The sequence below is a fragment of the Spermophilus citellus genome (genome assembly GCF_964194105.1).
Source record: "Spermophilus citellus genome assembly, chromosome: 4".
Classification (NCBI taxonomy): Eukaryota; Metazoa; Chordata; class Mammalia; order Rodentia; family Sciuridae; genus Spermophilus; species Spermophilus citellus.
Genome location: NC_138185.1, coordinates 52238561 through 52254545, shown reverse-complemented (window position 1 = coordinate 52254545; position 15985 = coordinate 52238561). Strand labels below are relative to the sequence as shown.

The 15985-nt window shown below is 35.5% G+C and overlaps 1 protein-coding gene across 1 annotated transcript; it reads left to right on the top strand.

Moving 5' to 3' along the window:
• Positions 1 to 88: 88 nt before the first annotated feature.
• On the top strand, positions 89 to 15985 carry MPHOSPH10 (M-phase phosphoprotein 10). The gene is made up of 11 exons (XM_081290409.1): positions 89 to 517; positions 913 to 1594; positions 2481 to 2632; positions 3271 to 3439; positions 5839 to 5980; positions 7339 to 7406; positions 8413 to 8550; positions 11350 to 11460; positions 13512 to 13619; positions 15092 to 15322; positions 15753 to 15985. Exons 1-11 carry the CDS (start codon positions 429 to 431, stop codon positions 15900 to 15902), a joined length of 2040 nt encoding a protein of 679 aa, XP_081146535.1. The 5' UTR covers positions 89 to 428; the 3' UTR covers positions 15903 to 15985.

The following is a 15985-nucleotide window of genomic DNA, read 5'->3' as shown; positions in this document are numbered from 1 at the left end:
ATGATGGAAGAGACCCGCCCTTCCGGTAACAGTGCGTTCCTGTTACCTTGCACAATTTGACTCTCACCGGGCTCTAAAGCTCGCCACCTACTGTATCCAAAGAAGAAACGTAAAAGACCACGCGTCACCAGTTGTGGGCCCCTCAGGAAACCCAAACATAAAGTTTAGAGGAAATTCAACGATTCCTGGACTGACCAGTAGCTATTTTCTGTCTCCTGCCCCGCCCCACTACGCAAGCTCAGTGAAAGTTCTCACGCTATCATTGGCTCCGATTGAGGTGGGTCCGGAACCTATGCACGACGGAACCTTCGGCTATGAGTTGCGGGTTACGCTAGGCACCTTTTTGCCGCGGAATTTCCGTTTTAGCTCTCTTCCGGGTCGGCTCTCTTGCCTTGCATGAGGTCCTGTATCTGGAGTAGCTGACGGCGATGGCTCCTCGGGTCTGGCGTCGGCGGACCCTGGAGCGGTGTCTGAGAGAGGTCGGTAAAGCCACCAGCCAACCCGAACGCTTTCTCACGTAAGTGCACGTATCCCGGGCTCGGAGACCAGTTCTCACGTGGGCGTGGGTTGCCGGCAGCCTGCAAATTCTGTATGGGAAGAAAAGGGAGTATAGATTATTTCTTCCCATATATCAGTTTATGATTCCATGGCCTAACAACTCCTAGATTGCTTAGGGCCTCTGTATGTTGCTGAGACTGGCTTTGAATTTGTGATCCTCCTGCCTCACCTTCCTGAGCTGATGTGATTACAGGCATATGCTATTGTGCCTGGCTCAGAATCTATACTTAAAATTCATACTTTGTGTTTGATTTTTTTTGCACTTGAGTTGAATCTTATTTTTCTTTTAATTCAGAGGTCTGTGAAATTACTACCTATAAGTTTTATATGTCTTTTGATCTCCTCCCCCAATAGGATTCAAGATGGATTAGCATCAAACTTCACTTCTTTAACAAAAGTTCTTTATGACTTCAATAAAATACTAGAGAATGGTAGGATTCTTGGAAGTCCTTTACAAAAACTTGTGATAAACAATTTTGATGATGAGCAAATTTGGCAACAACTGGAATTGCAAAATGTACCAGTTTTACAATACTTCCAGAAGGCAGTTAGTGAAACAATTAAAAATGAAGACATCACTCTTCTTCCAAAGAATAAAGAGCAGGATTGTGAAGAGAATGGCTCAGAGATGGAGGCTGATAACCAGGAGAACCTAGAAGATTTGGAAGAGGAGGAGAAAGTGTCAGATGTGGGTGATAATGATCCTAAAGCTGGTGAAAAGCCTAAAAACTCAAGCAAATTTGATCAGAGGAAAAGCTCAGTTTTCAGTGATGAGGATTCTGATCTTGACTTTGATATTAGCAAATTGGAACAGCAGAGCAAGGTGCAAAATAAACTGCCAGAGAAGTCAAGGGAAAAGTCTATAGTAGATGACAAATTCTTTAAACTATCTGAAATGGAGACCTTTTTGGAGAACATAGAAAAAGAAGAACAAAAAAAAGATGAAGAGGAGGAGAAAGAAGATATTGACTTTTTTGAAGATATTGATTCTGATGAAGAAGATGAGGAAGAATTGTTTAGAAATCAAAAACTTAAGGTAAAATTATGGAAGAGGAGAAGAGAGAGTACTTTCTTCCTCCTCAATTAAGATTTTGTTCTGTTTCCTAAGAGAGATTTTAAGCACTTCAGAATTCATCAGGACACATATGAAGTATTAGATCAATTGAAAAAAAAATTGGTGAAATCAAACTGAAGCTATCATTTCCTTGTCACAAAATAATTCTCTTGATAGATAGCTTAAGAACCATAATCACACATTAGAGGTATTCACAGGTTTCCCTCAAACATATTTTCAACAAACATAAAAACTAATTGGGAATGAAAATATTTAGTACTTATGTAGGCAGGGGTGTTTTGGAAATAATTATAGTTAAAAGATTTAGAGATAGGAATAGTGGGCTCTTGTTTTGTCAATTATAAATAAGACTATACAGGCTGGGTGTGTAGCTCAGTGATAGAGTGCTTGCCTAGCACTTGTGAGGCACTGGGTTCTATCCTCAGAACCACATAAAAATAAATAAAAGTATTGTGTCCAATAAATAAATAAATACTGTACTTACATTCAGTTTATTATATCTCAGTTCTTAATGATTTTGTGGTAGTGTTATTGGTTACTAGTTTGCTGTAATTATTTTTTGACTGATAATGTTGAAGTAGTCAAGCAATATATATATGTATATATATGCCTATGTACATATCTACAAATGGATCTATACTTCCATGTAGTTTGTTATATTCCAGTTCTTGTGGTTTTATAACAATGTTACTAGTTACGAGTTTCCCCTAATTATTTTTGGCTACTAGTGTTAAAGTAGGAAAGGTGTGTGTGTTTGTGTGTGTGTGTGTGTAGTACATATATACACATGCATTTTTTATGTATTTTTCTATCTTCCATTAAATGTTTTTAAAATCTTCTTGTTCAGTCAGATAAAAGTTCAAGAAATCTGAAATACAAAGATTTTTTTGATCCAGTTGAAAGTGATGAAGACATGGTAAGTGGTGATGATGGGCTGGATTCAAACAAAGAAGAGGAAGAAATTGCTGAAGAAGACGCAGAAGAAAGCATTTCTGAAACGTGAGTATTTTAAATAATCCTTTACATTATAAACTAGAAATGTATGTATGCTCATAATTGTCAGCTGTGTTTGTCTTAAGCAGTTAAATTCTCAAATCAAATAGTAGATTCTCTAATTTCAGATTATCTCATATAGCTTGAAAGAACATTAGAGTTAATGAAAAAAAATATTTCTGGCAGTAACAGTCAAATCTGTGTTACAAGAAAGGAGCTTTTTTTTTTGAGTTTTGGTTTGTTTTTAAAGATGGTAATCTGTTTTTATACCTTTATTTTATTTACTTATTTTTTATGTGGTTCTGAGGCTTGAACCCAGTGCCTCACACGTGCTGAGCAAGTGCTCTACCACTGAGCTACAATCCCAGCCCTGATATGGGTTTTGTGCTAGTAATCCTTGAGGTTCTTTCTGTGAAATAGATTGATGAATAATTTATTTGCACATATTGGGCCCTTTTGTTCTATTTCTTACGTAGCATTTTACCTAAATAATTCCTTCTGTTGTTTTTAAATAATTTAATGACTTTGGAAGTTCTGAATATATTTGGGACATTAGAGATACAAAAGAACTTCAATAGAGGAAAATTGTATTTGTTTTCTAGTGAATAATTGTTTTTCCTTTGATACGCATTTTGGTATTACAGGGATGAGGATAATGACCTTGAAGAAAGTGAAGATAGTGAACAGCATAAAGGCTCAAAAAGAGTGACCTTTGCTTTGCCAGATGATAAAGAAACTGAAGATACAGATGTATTAAATGTAAAGAAAGATCCTGATGAAGTTAAATCCTCTTTTGAAAAAAGACAGGAGAAGGTAATTTTAAGGAATTTAAGAAATGTTTTATGCGCTTTACATGACTGTGGAACTCAGTCTGATCTATCATATTTTTCCAGTGGGAAATACCGACTGTAAGGGAAAATCTTGCAGCCACTCTAAACACAGTGTATGTAGATGCCACATTGAAAGCTTCTAATTTGCAAAAGTCAGTTCCTGCATTTCTTAGCCTTGGGGACCTTTTCTTTTTTTTTTTTTCTTTTGTTTGTTTCTTTTCTTTATGCCTGATGTCTTTATATACCCATGTCATGTCTCTCCAGCTTAGCCATCCCCTGAGCCTCTTGGTGTAACTGAACTCCTCTGGAGAATGCTGCCTGTCTCTTTAAAGTGCTGTGTAAATTATTTTTGTGGGTGTTACATATAGCCTGTACTTTAATTAAAACCATCTCAAACACATCTTCCAAATTGATGGAAATTGTTTGCTTATGACATAATTTCAGGTAGATGACATGTCACTTAATTTTTATAGAGGTAGTGTGGCTCCAGTCATTTGGTTTATTATTTGTCCACCTTAAAATTATACAATTAGATCTCTAGATAGGGAATAGGGGTGGGAGGGAAAGGGAGGGAGAAGAGGAATAGCATGGATGGTGAAAGGAGACCCTCATCATTATACAAAATACATGTATGAAGATGTGAATTTGGTGTCAACATACCTTATATATAATCAGAGATATGATAAATTATTGAATAATGGTGTATTAAGAATTGTAAAGCAAAAAAAATAAATAAATAATTGTAATGCAAAAAAAATTATACAATTAGAAATGAGAATAGGCAGATAATCAAAGATAACAAGATACTGAAATAATTATAAAAAGTATGAGAATCTGAATTAAATTCACGATTGCCAGATTGTCTCCAAAAGAAGTCTGAGGAAAAAAGCACCATAAAAGAAAAAAATTTGAGTCTGGGGTTGTGGCTCAGCAGTAGAGTACTCGCCTAGCATGTGCAAGGCACTGGGTTCAATCCTCAGTGCCACATAAAAATAAATAAATACAATAAAGGTATTGTGTCCAACTACAACTAAAAAAATAAAAATTAAAAAAAGAAAATAAATGTCTTCACCTCATTTCTCCCACCCTCCTCTGACAAAATGAAAGCTTTGGTTTTACTGTGAAATTATATCAGACCTTCAAGAAATAGGTAATTTAATGCTGTTTAATTAATTTCCACATTAAGTAAAGAGTAAAGTAAAACTTCAAAACATCTTTTTTTCTTGGGAAATTGTTATAATATGGAATGCTAACCCTGACAAAGATGAAAATAAAATATACACACACTCAAGTCTCATTTAAGAATAATGATACAAAAATCCCAAATAACCAAATGAAATAATAATGCCATAAAAGCAAGTGGGTCTCATTCTTTTGAATCATTTTAGGAAGTCTGATGTGATTCTTGGTTTTAAGAGGTTAAGGGAAAAAGTCTGTCAGAAAGACTTGCCAAAATTCAGTATTCGTGTCCTGTTTTATTGTTTGTGTTTTATATATATGTATATATATATATGTATATATATGTATATTTTGTGTGTGTGTATGTGGTGCTGGGAATTCAACCCAGGGCCTTGTATGCAAGGCAAGCACTCTATCAACTGAACCCATTGTTATTTTTATACTTCTCATGAGATACAAATACATCTGTCCAAAAGCCATCATATATAATGGTAAAGTTCTAGAAATGTCTCTTTAAAATCAAAAGCTTCCATCATGCATAATGCTAAATTCTAGAAATTTCTTTAAAATCAGGAATAAGAAAAGATATCCACTGTTACAGTTACCATTTCTTTAGAAATGTTAGCCAGTGTAGCCACAAAAGAAGAAAATAAGAGGTAGGAAAAACTAAAATGAAGGCACAAGATACTAAAAGAATCAGCAGTTGAGCAACAGAATAGTTAAGAAAATTTAAGAGCATTCTGTAAGGTAGCTGTACAAGCTGCTTTTTTATACACTAAAGTCTTCATAATTGTTGCCGTTTAAAAGTTAAGAGAATTGGCGTGCATAGTCCCAAGAGTCAGGCTACATTACTATAAGTAATAAAATAAGTAATAAAAAACTAGAGAGCTCGGGATATAGCTCAGTGGTAGAATATTTGCATATTCAAGGCTCTGGGTTTGATCCCCAGCACTGGCAAAAAAAAAAAAAAAAAGATTAAAATGCTCTAATAATTAAAATTGATACTGGACTGTGAATAGATAGATCATTTGGATAGAATAGAGCCTAGAAATACATCAAATGTTTACTGAACAATTTCCAATATTTAAGAATAAAACAAGTACATTGAGGAATAATACATTTCTTTCCCACTTTTAAAATGTTATACCCTTTTACATGAGTATAAGTTTAATTTTTAAGTAAAAACTTTTGTCTTTTTCCTAGATGAATGAAAAAATTGCATCTTTAGAAAAAGAGTTGTTGGAAAAAAAGCCTTGGCAGCTTCAAGGGGAAGTGACAGCACAAAAGCGACCAGAGAACAGTCTCCTAGAGGAGAACCTGCACTTTGATCATGCTGTCCGGATGGGTATGGTGCCCACTGGGCTTCTGCAGACTCTTCGTTTCTGTGCTTTTTGTATTATTCTGTTTCCATAGAAAATTTGGGGGGGACATTTCTTTTTCCCCAACCTTTTATAAAACGTGCAAACATACAGAAAAGGTGAAAAAATAGTTTAGTAAATATCTATATGCCATGCCATTCAGTTGGATTCCCCAGTTATTAACATTTTTGTTTTTTTTTTTTCTTTTAAAGAGAGAGAGAAAGAGAATTTTTTTAATATTTATTTTTCACTTTTGGTGGACACAACATCTTTATTTTATTTTTATGTGGTGCTAAGGATCGAACCCAGCGCCCCGTGCATGCCAGGCAAGTGTTACCACTTGAGCCACATCCCCAGCCCCAGTTGTTAATGTTTTGCCATTTTTATCTTTTTTTTTTTTTTTCCTGGTACCACTAAGATATATCCCAGCGTTTTTTTTTATATTTTACTTAGAGACAGGTTCTCATTGAGTTGCTTAGGGTCTCACCAAGTTACTGAGGCTGACTTTGAACTCAATCCTCTTACCTCAGTCTCCCTAGCTGCTGGGATTACAGATGTACGCCACTGTGCCCTGCCATTTTTATCTTTTTTCTCCTTACATGTATTTGTGATTGTGTATATGCTTTTTTTCCTGCTGAATTGTTTGAAAGTAGTATCCTAAGTCACTCTTAAATACTTTTATGTGTATCTTCCAGGATCTAGGACATTCTCCTGTGTAACTGTAGTACTATTAATCTGCTCAAATTTGACATTGCTATGCTAATGAAACCAATAGATAGATATCAGGTTTCTTCAAGTGCTCTGTTTATGAGGCTTGCAACTTGTCATGGCCAACTGAATTATACTTCAGCTTAAAACCCTAGTCATCTCATCTTTTTTGTGCCCATTGAGTTCAAATGAGTTTCCATTTTATTTCAGCAAAAGAGAGAATGGAAAACAGGGGAAAAGCCCCCAGTTACATGGGATAGATGTATTAGCACTTATTACCACATATATTCTAATGTGGTTCTCAAGCTTGACGGAACATCAGAACTAAAACATGGACAGCTGTTCTCCTTCTCACTTTGTGATTCAGGAAGTAAGGGGTCAGCCCAAGAATTTGCATTTCCAGCAAGTTCCCAGGTGTTGCTGATGCTGTAAGTCCAAGGACCACAATTTGAAAATCACTAATATGTATCTTCTTAATGAAAATGTGTATATGGGCTGGAGTCATAGCTCAGTGACAGAGCACTTGCCCAGCATGCATGAGGCACTGGGTTCGATCCTCAGTACCACATAAAAATAAATGAATTAAATAAAAAAATTAAAAAAAAAATTTTTTTTTTAAATGTTGTGTTTCATTTAGCACCTGTGATCACAGAGGAAACCACCTTCCAACTAGAAGATATCATTAAGCAGAGAATACGAGATCAGGTCAGTAAGAATGAAATTGAACTTAATTTAGACTTCACTAAAATTTTTAGAAATAATATGAGAGGATTTAAGTAGGAGGAATAATGCTTTCTTCATTTCCACTCAATAATGTTCTTTACTTAGCTTTATCCCAGCTATTTGGGAGGCTGAGGTAGGATAGTGAGTTACTTGGGCAATGTAGCCAGACTCCTATCTCAATAGAAAGCAGGGTCACAGGGTTGTGGCAGGGGAATAGTCTCAGGTTGTCTTCAGCTTCTGTTGTGTGAGGTTCTATTCTTCACTAGTACCCAGGAAAGACAGGCATTGTGCCTGAGGGGAGAAGGTAATCACAAGTCATTGCCACCATCTTCCCTTCTAAGTTTTGCTGACCTGTTGAGTGGTGAGAGTGGTTACTGGTATCTTGACTTGCCATGGTCACACTTGGGACCATTGGTCTAGACATAGTATCTAGCCTAACAAATAAAAAGAATGTCTTTTCAAATGTTAGTAATCTAGGAAAGAATTTTTTTTAAGAGTTGATCTGATTTTGTAAACTTCGAATAAAAGGAATATGACATGCACTATATGAGATGTCTTTAAAATGTATGTACAATGTTTACCTGAACTTTGTAAACTTCGAATAAAAGGTATATGACATGCACTGTATGAGATGGCTGTAAAATGTATGTACAATGTTTACCTGAACTTCTGTCTAAAAATACAGGGATATGAAGGGAGAGGGTACTATATGCATAGTAGCTTAAAATTGGAAATGAAAAAATGAACACAAGGCTTGATTCTTCGACAAACTATGACAAGAAAAAGTGGAATTAAAGTTGGTAACCAGAAGACTTATTTAAAATAAAGGTGAAAAGGATATCTAAGTTAATGTTCTCTTTGTTTTTCATAATCCTTTGTGACTTGACGTTGCTTAAGTTGAAAATTACTCTCTCTTTTGCTCCAATTTTTGTGTAAGCCTGGGAATTATTGTGTTAACTTGTGCTGCACTTTACCCTGTATATTTTAGGCTTGGGATGATGTTGTACGTAAAGAAAAACCTAAAGAAGATGCATATGAGTATAAAAAGCGTTTAACATTAGACCATGAGAAGAGTAAATTGAGCCTTGCTGAAATATATGAACAAGAATACATCAAACTTAACCAGGTAAGGAGGCCTCCAAGGCAATGCTATTATTATGAAAGGAACGAAAGAAGAGAACCGTTCATTTTGTGATTGTTGAAATCCTGAAATGGCCCTTCTGTCATCTCGTATACGTGTGAGACAAAGCATGCTTGGAATATTGAGGTTATGATATTTCTACTGAATGCTTAGGATCAGGAGGTTTGCTTTACAATTAGACATTGATCACCATATACTTCTGCATCCTATTACTAACTTTCCAGCAATTATTATACAGTGCTATACTTTAAAAAATGATTTCTTATTGATATTTTGAAGTTATTGATATATGATTGTGAATTCACCAAAGTAATCTCTGGTTAGACAGCAGGACAAGATCATAATTCCAAGATTAAGTAATTGAATTATGTCTTCACTTTGGGTCTGTTGAATATATGGTCAATATGTGACCATGCTTAAATGGTATTTTTTTCCTGCAAGAGCCTTATAATGTTGCTGTCAGATTCTATTAATTAATGCTACTCAAGCATTAACAGCAAACCAGTGTCCTGAAACACTGTAAAGTGGAAGAACTAGAAATATTTGAATAAAATTACTTCCTGGCTGCCTTGCAACCCAAGGCAGTAGTTGAAGGACAGTGTATATACAGCTTGAATCAATGCTTGCTATCAAGTTTTCTGGCTACTTTGAAGAGACTCAATAACTAAAGGAAATATTTGGTAACCATGAAAGATAAAATGAAATACTGCAACAACTTAATGCAAGTTGTAAAAATGATAGTTTTATTTTTCTCTTGGAAGTCGGTGGTCAATTATGTTTTTTGACAATGAACTTTGGAGTTCCTGTATATTAATTAAATTAGCCAGGCTAATTCTAGACCCATTCCATTAGAAGTCTAGGATGATGACCAGTATCCATTCTAAAAGTAATAAGCAAGGTGATAGTAGACAGCATGTGGATCAGCCTTTTTTTTTTTTTTTTTTTTTTTTTAAAGAGAGAGAGAGAGAGAGAGAGAGAGAGAGAGAATTTAGAGAGAGAATTTAGAGAGAGAATTTTTAATATTTATTTTTTAGTTCTCAGCAGACACAACATCTTTGTTGGTATGTGGTGCTGAGGATCGAACCCGGGCCGCACGCATGCCAGGCAAGCGCCATACCACTTGAGCCACATCCCCAGCCCATGGATCAGCCTTATAGTTGTGTATGTAATGTGGATCATAAAAATTAAATATATGATTTCACAGATATTATTGTCTAGGATGAGATGAAAAGACACGTATAGAATTTTCTGTCTTGAGACAGTTTCACTGTGTTGTCCAGGCTGGTCCAGGCTGATCTTAAACTCCTGGGCTCACAATGATTCTCTTGACTCAGCCTCCCAAGGAGCTGGAACTGTAGGTGCATACCATACCTATACCTGTCTTTAAGAATTTTTAAATAGTGAGTTAAGTTAAAAAAAAGAAGCAGTATAGCATAGTACCTGGACAGGCGCCGATGACAGACCTCAGAAATAATCTGGATGCTTCTTTGGCATCGGGGTCATGGAGGCAGAGCACCAATGCTTCCTAGTTCTTTCATTTTCCTTCCTGTTTTAATAAAAACAAATAAACCAAAAAAATATTCTTTTAGAATAAGCATTTGGGTCAAAAGAGAAATGTATGAAATTTACATTTTCTCCTCAGTAGAATTAAAATTGCTGTCAATTTTTTCAGTGTTGTTGATCAAAATAAAATTTAAAATTCCATATAAATAAAATGAAAGAAGTCCCTATAGTCCAAATGGGTATTTGGATAATTCTACAAAATCTAATTATTATTAATACTTTAGTTCTTTTTTTAAAATTTCCCTTATTGACATGATACATAAAATTAAGTGAACAGTTCAGGAGCATTTAGTATAGTGTTGTGCAAGTTCTGCTTGTCTGTGCTTCAGTAACATTTTACTGTCTCAGAATAAGCCCACTTTATTAAGTAGTTGCTCCTCATTCTTCCCTTGCCCTAGCTCTGGACAACCACCAATCTGCATCCTATTCCTGTGAATTTAGTATTTTATTTTGGACATTTTGTATAAATGGAGTCATATGATATGTGACTGACTTAGCAGGCTTTCAAGATCATGGCATGTATCAGTACTTCTTTGTTATGGCTGAATAGTCTTCATTCGTGTGTGTGTGTGTGTGTGTGTGTGTGTGTGTGTGTGTATACATACATACATACACACACATACATACACACATCTGTATGCCACAACTTGTCTACTCATCCATTAGTGGTCATTTGGTCTGTTTCCACCTTTTAGCTAGTGCAGATAGTGCTGTGTAAGTGTTTTTGTTTTTGTTTAAGTATATATTTTTAATTATCTTGGAGGTATATCTAGGAGTGGAAATGCTGGGCCATGTGGTAGTTCTCTGTTTAATCTTTAGTGGAGGTGCCAAACTTATTGCCATACCATTTTACATTTCTACAAGCCATACACAGAGTCTAATTTCTTCATATCCTCACCTTGTTACCACTTGGTATTTTCCCCTCTTCTTTCTAAATTATAGCCATCCTAGTGAAAGTAACTTAGTTCTTGAAAGAAATAAATACCAAGGAAATTAAACTGTAAGTTCTAAATGTCAGCAGTGTGGTTTCTATGGCTCCCAAAGGGAAAACATCCCTTGTTGATAAGTGCTTACTGATAACTTTAATTTTACCTTTGCATTGTTTCTTTATAGCTGAAAGATTGGTGCTAAGAAATTGGGAATGTCCTCATTGGTCTTTATTGTTTTAAATATGATTTATTTTATCTTTTTGCTCTGATGTTGTTGACCTTATTTCCTAAGCAAAAAACAGAAGAAGAAGAAAATCCAGAACATGTAGAGATTCAGAAGATGATGGATTCTCTCTTTTTAAAATTGGATGCCCTGTCAAACTTCCACTTCATTCCTAAACCAGTAAGTGTGATAACAGTTCAATGTGTTGATACAGCAGACATGACTTTAATAAAACTTGCTGAGCTTTTGTGAAACTATTTATTTGGTTTCAGAATTTAGACCTGAAAATTTCTCCCTGTAAATTACATTCAGGACCTGTATTCTGTCCCCATTCCTCCTCCCTTTATCTGTTATTACTTTGTTAGTTCTCTTTTCATTCCATAGTATACTTGCAAAGATTGGGCTGGTTGTTCCCTATTCATGTTCAGGTTGACACAAAATGTGTGTGATATTTCATTATTGTGTTCCTCACCCTGTCCCAGTTCCTGACACAAGGAAACCCTCAAGCATTTTTTGAAATCTTGGGACTTGAAGGAGGAGTGAATGTGTATCTACTTGACTACAAAAAAAAAAAAAAAAAAAAAAAATATATATATATATATATATATTTTTTTTTTTTTTTTTTCCTTCTCCCCAGAAATGTATATTGCCAGTATTGGTTCCCCCTTGATATTCCTTTTTTCATATTTAGGTTGGTTTTTCACATGCTGTCTCTGTAGACTTGATTTACCAATCATCAGCCATCATTTTTTGTTATGTTTATACTGTCTCTTTTTGCTTCATATTTTTCTTTAAATTGTAGACTAGAATACAATATCCCTAGTAAATAATTGAAAAATGGTCCAGTGGAAGAAATGATTTCTCTGACATTCTGACATTTCTCTCTTACTTAGAATCCAGGATCCTGCTGTTTTTCTAGCTTATTCTTTGTTGGGAATTTTCCTGGGGCAAATACCTCCCTAATTAACTAGAATATGCACAGGACTGTGAAAAGGAAAATGAGAGGTTAGAGGAGTTGTTAACCTGCTTTGCAATAGCGGCCTGGTCACCTAAGTTTCAGTCTTGTTCCTTCCCATACCCCAGTCTTTCCCTGACTGAGGCAATAGAAGTGTCTGAAGTCATTCTCTTGCTCTTCATTCTTTGGTGTTCCTGACAGGGACAAGTAAGAATTAGATACACCAGCATGAGTGACCTTTTATTAGCATGATTGGTATAAATCCTATGTTAACTTTTGAGTTTCTTTGGTACTTTCAAAACAAGAAGGGGAGGTGGGGGACAAAAAACAGAAAGTAAATGGCTTTTGAGTTAGTGTTGTATTCTTTTCTCCTTTTCATATTTATTATGTTTGATTTATTTTGATACTGCTTTAGTTTTTCAGCGGTCCAATGCCATTTCATATTTATATTTATGAAGATTTATTTTCAGGGCTGGGGATGTGGCTCAAGCTGTAGCGCGCTCGCCTGGCATGCGTGCGGCCCAGGTTCGATCCTCAGCACCACATACAAACAAAGATGTTGTGTCCGCCAAAAACTAAAAAATAAATATTAAAATTCTCTCTCTCTCTCTCTCTCTCTCTCTCTCTCTCTCTCCCCCCCCCCTCTCTCTCCCTCTCTCCCTCTCTCTCTCTCACTGTATCTTTAAAAAAAAAAAAGATTTATTTTCAGAAGCTGGAAGATGAGAAAAATTATTTATCAAATAGTCTGTACTCCCACCATTATGTGCAACTAAAATGCACCAATTAAAAAATGTTGGGAAAAAATAGTCTGTACTTTTACTCTTGTTCCCACAAGCATTTTCTTTGCATCTTTCTCTGTATATGTGCCAGCATTTTTTCCATAACCAAAGGCAAGATAATATTAACAGAAATCAACTTCTTTATAAAGTCATAGATAGGATTTTTTGAGAAAGTCCATATAGGTGGCAGATGGGACTAGTTTACTAATAGATGAAAGAACTGGTGTTTGAGTATGGCAGAAATGTCATGTGAAACTGTAGAAATAAATGCTATTGGAATGATTTTGTGACAAAAGACCCTAAATTACCTCATTCTCATAGGATTTCAGAGGCATCCTGTGCTGCCCACTAGTACTGTCGCAATTCCAGTTAGCTTTAGACCTTGACTGTCAACATATTTAACATATTAAATAATTTCTATAAAATATTATATATGTGTATGTGTATATGTTAGGGCTATTTCTGACTTCCCATTAAATGTATTATCTCTCTTCAAGCCTGTACCAGAGATTAAGGTTGTGTCAAATCTGCCAGCTATAACCATGGAAGAAGTAGCTCCAGTGAGTGTCAGTGATGCAGCCCTGCTGGCCCCAGAGGAAATCAAGGTAAGAAGCCAGTGTTGAAACATTCAATATCTGATTAGAAGTTAATTGATTATTGCCAGATCTCCCTTTGTTGAATGTCATTTTCCTTGAATTTGTATTTTTTGTTCTAATTTATGTTAGCTCTTTCTTGGTACAGTCAGTTCTCCATACCTGTGGATTCTGCTTCCATAGAGTCAACCAACCATAGATTGAAAATAATCAAGGAAAAAAAAATGCATCTGGTTTGGTGATAGAGCACTTGTTTAGCATGTGTGAGACACTGCAAAAAATTTAAAAATAAATAAAAGAATCTATACTAAACGTGTACATACTCTTTCCTTGTCACTGTTCCTAAACAGTGCTGTATAGCAGCTATTAGCATGGCATTTATGTTGTATTAGGTATTATAAGTCATCTAAAGATGGTTCAAAGTCTAAGAGAAGATGCACGTAAGTTACATACAAATGCTTAACCCTTATATATGAGGAATCTGAGCATCTGTAGATTGTGGTACCTGCAGTGATCTTGAACCAGTCCCTTGTAAATACAGGAGAATGAGAACATCATCAAACTGATGCTATGTTATGATATTTAAACCCTAGTCTCCATCTTCACTCATTATTAGGAGGGACAGGTAAGAGAATTATTACAAAAGCAGTTTTAATTATCCAATCAGAATAATTATTTGTGATAATCAAATGCGAATATCAGCAGTGATATTAAGTTTCAAACAGATTGTTTGTATAATAACATTAATTTAATCAGCATCTCCCCACTTGTTCTATCCATGTAATGCTCATCAGCAATGAAATCTGGAGTAGAATAGAGCATTTGGATATTGGAAGAAATCTATGCCTTGTGAACATTGAAGCTCTTGCCTTATGTAATAATGATGATTTTTTTTTAGGCCCTCATCTTCTGGCTGGTTTAGCAGCAGGCCTTCTGTTTTCCTCCTCATTTTCTTTTCTGTAGCTACAGCCATCCTTATGTTAATCTCTTTCCATCTGTATGCAGGTGACAGCATAAGGCACCTAAGGAGAAAAGAGGAAATTGATCCTCACTAAAGTGAGGTTTCCCTTCCCTCTCTGTCCTCAGTCTCTGGGAACCTTTGACCTCAGCCCAGAGATTGTCATTATCATTTTATTGGGACAACCTCAGGCATTTCCCTGAAGCCCTTGCTGAAGTCTAAGTGCTGCAGAGGATTTGCTTTGCTGGTCTGTAAACTTGAGTATCTAACTCTCCATGCTGCCTGTGTAATTAGTTTGGAGGCTGAACAGTCTATGACTCTGTTCTGTCAAAGAAAACATTCTAGGTTTTAGAGTTAGCAGAGCTGTCTGAAACATAGGCAGGGATTGCTCTCTAGCCTCATGTGCTGTACCATAGACATACAGCACCTTGGCTACCTACTGTTGCGGTTTCTTCTTTTTCTTTTTGATTCCCTGAGTTGATATTAGGTTAGATTAATTGATACACTGGTGGTTATATTTTAATAGGAGAAAAATAAAGCTGGAGATCTAAAAACAGCTGCTGAGAAAACAGCTACAGACAAGAAACGAGAACGGAGGAAAAAGAAATATCAAAAACGTTTGAAAATAAAGGAGAAGGAGAAACGGAAAAAATTGCTTGAAAAGAGCAACCCAGATCAAACAGGGAAATACACGAAAGCAGTAGCATCAGAGAAGTTGAAACAACTGACCAAAACTGGCAGAGTTTCCTTATTAAAGGTAAGGGCAAGGGAAGGAAAACTACTGCAGAGACCTTTGGGAGCAAGTGAGTGGTATGCATTGGGCTGTCCCCTTTACTTAAGTGTCTGAGCCAGCAACACAGCCCACCTAAGGGTACTAAGGGGAACACTGCTGACTTAGCTGCAACATTAGCCTTAAGTGTTATTGAGTTATTCCTGTAGAGTCCTCAGAGTAATCTGGCTCCTCTACCTGTTTTTCTTCATCTCTCTTAAGTTGCAAGAAAGTTAGAGTAGTATAGAATGTATAGAATACCTCTATGCTAATTGATGTATTATATTGTAATTCTAGTCTATTTTCCTATTTATATTTTAATACATTGTTTTAATCATAACATACTTTTATATTTTGGGTTGTTTTTCCATGTGATCGTATACCTTATAGTATGAGCATGTATTGTTTTTAATTGCAGGATGAAGGAAAAGACAAGGCCCTAAAGTCATCTCAGGCATTCTTTTCTAAATTACAAGATCAAGTAAAAATGCAAATCAATGATGCCAAAAAAACAGAAAAGAAAAAGAAGAAAAAACAGGATATTTCTGTTCATAAATTGAAGCTATAGTATACTATGAATGTAATATATATGTTAATGTATAAGCTTATATTCTGTCATTGTTTTTTTATAATAAAATTAATGAGATCCTT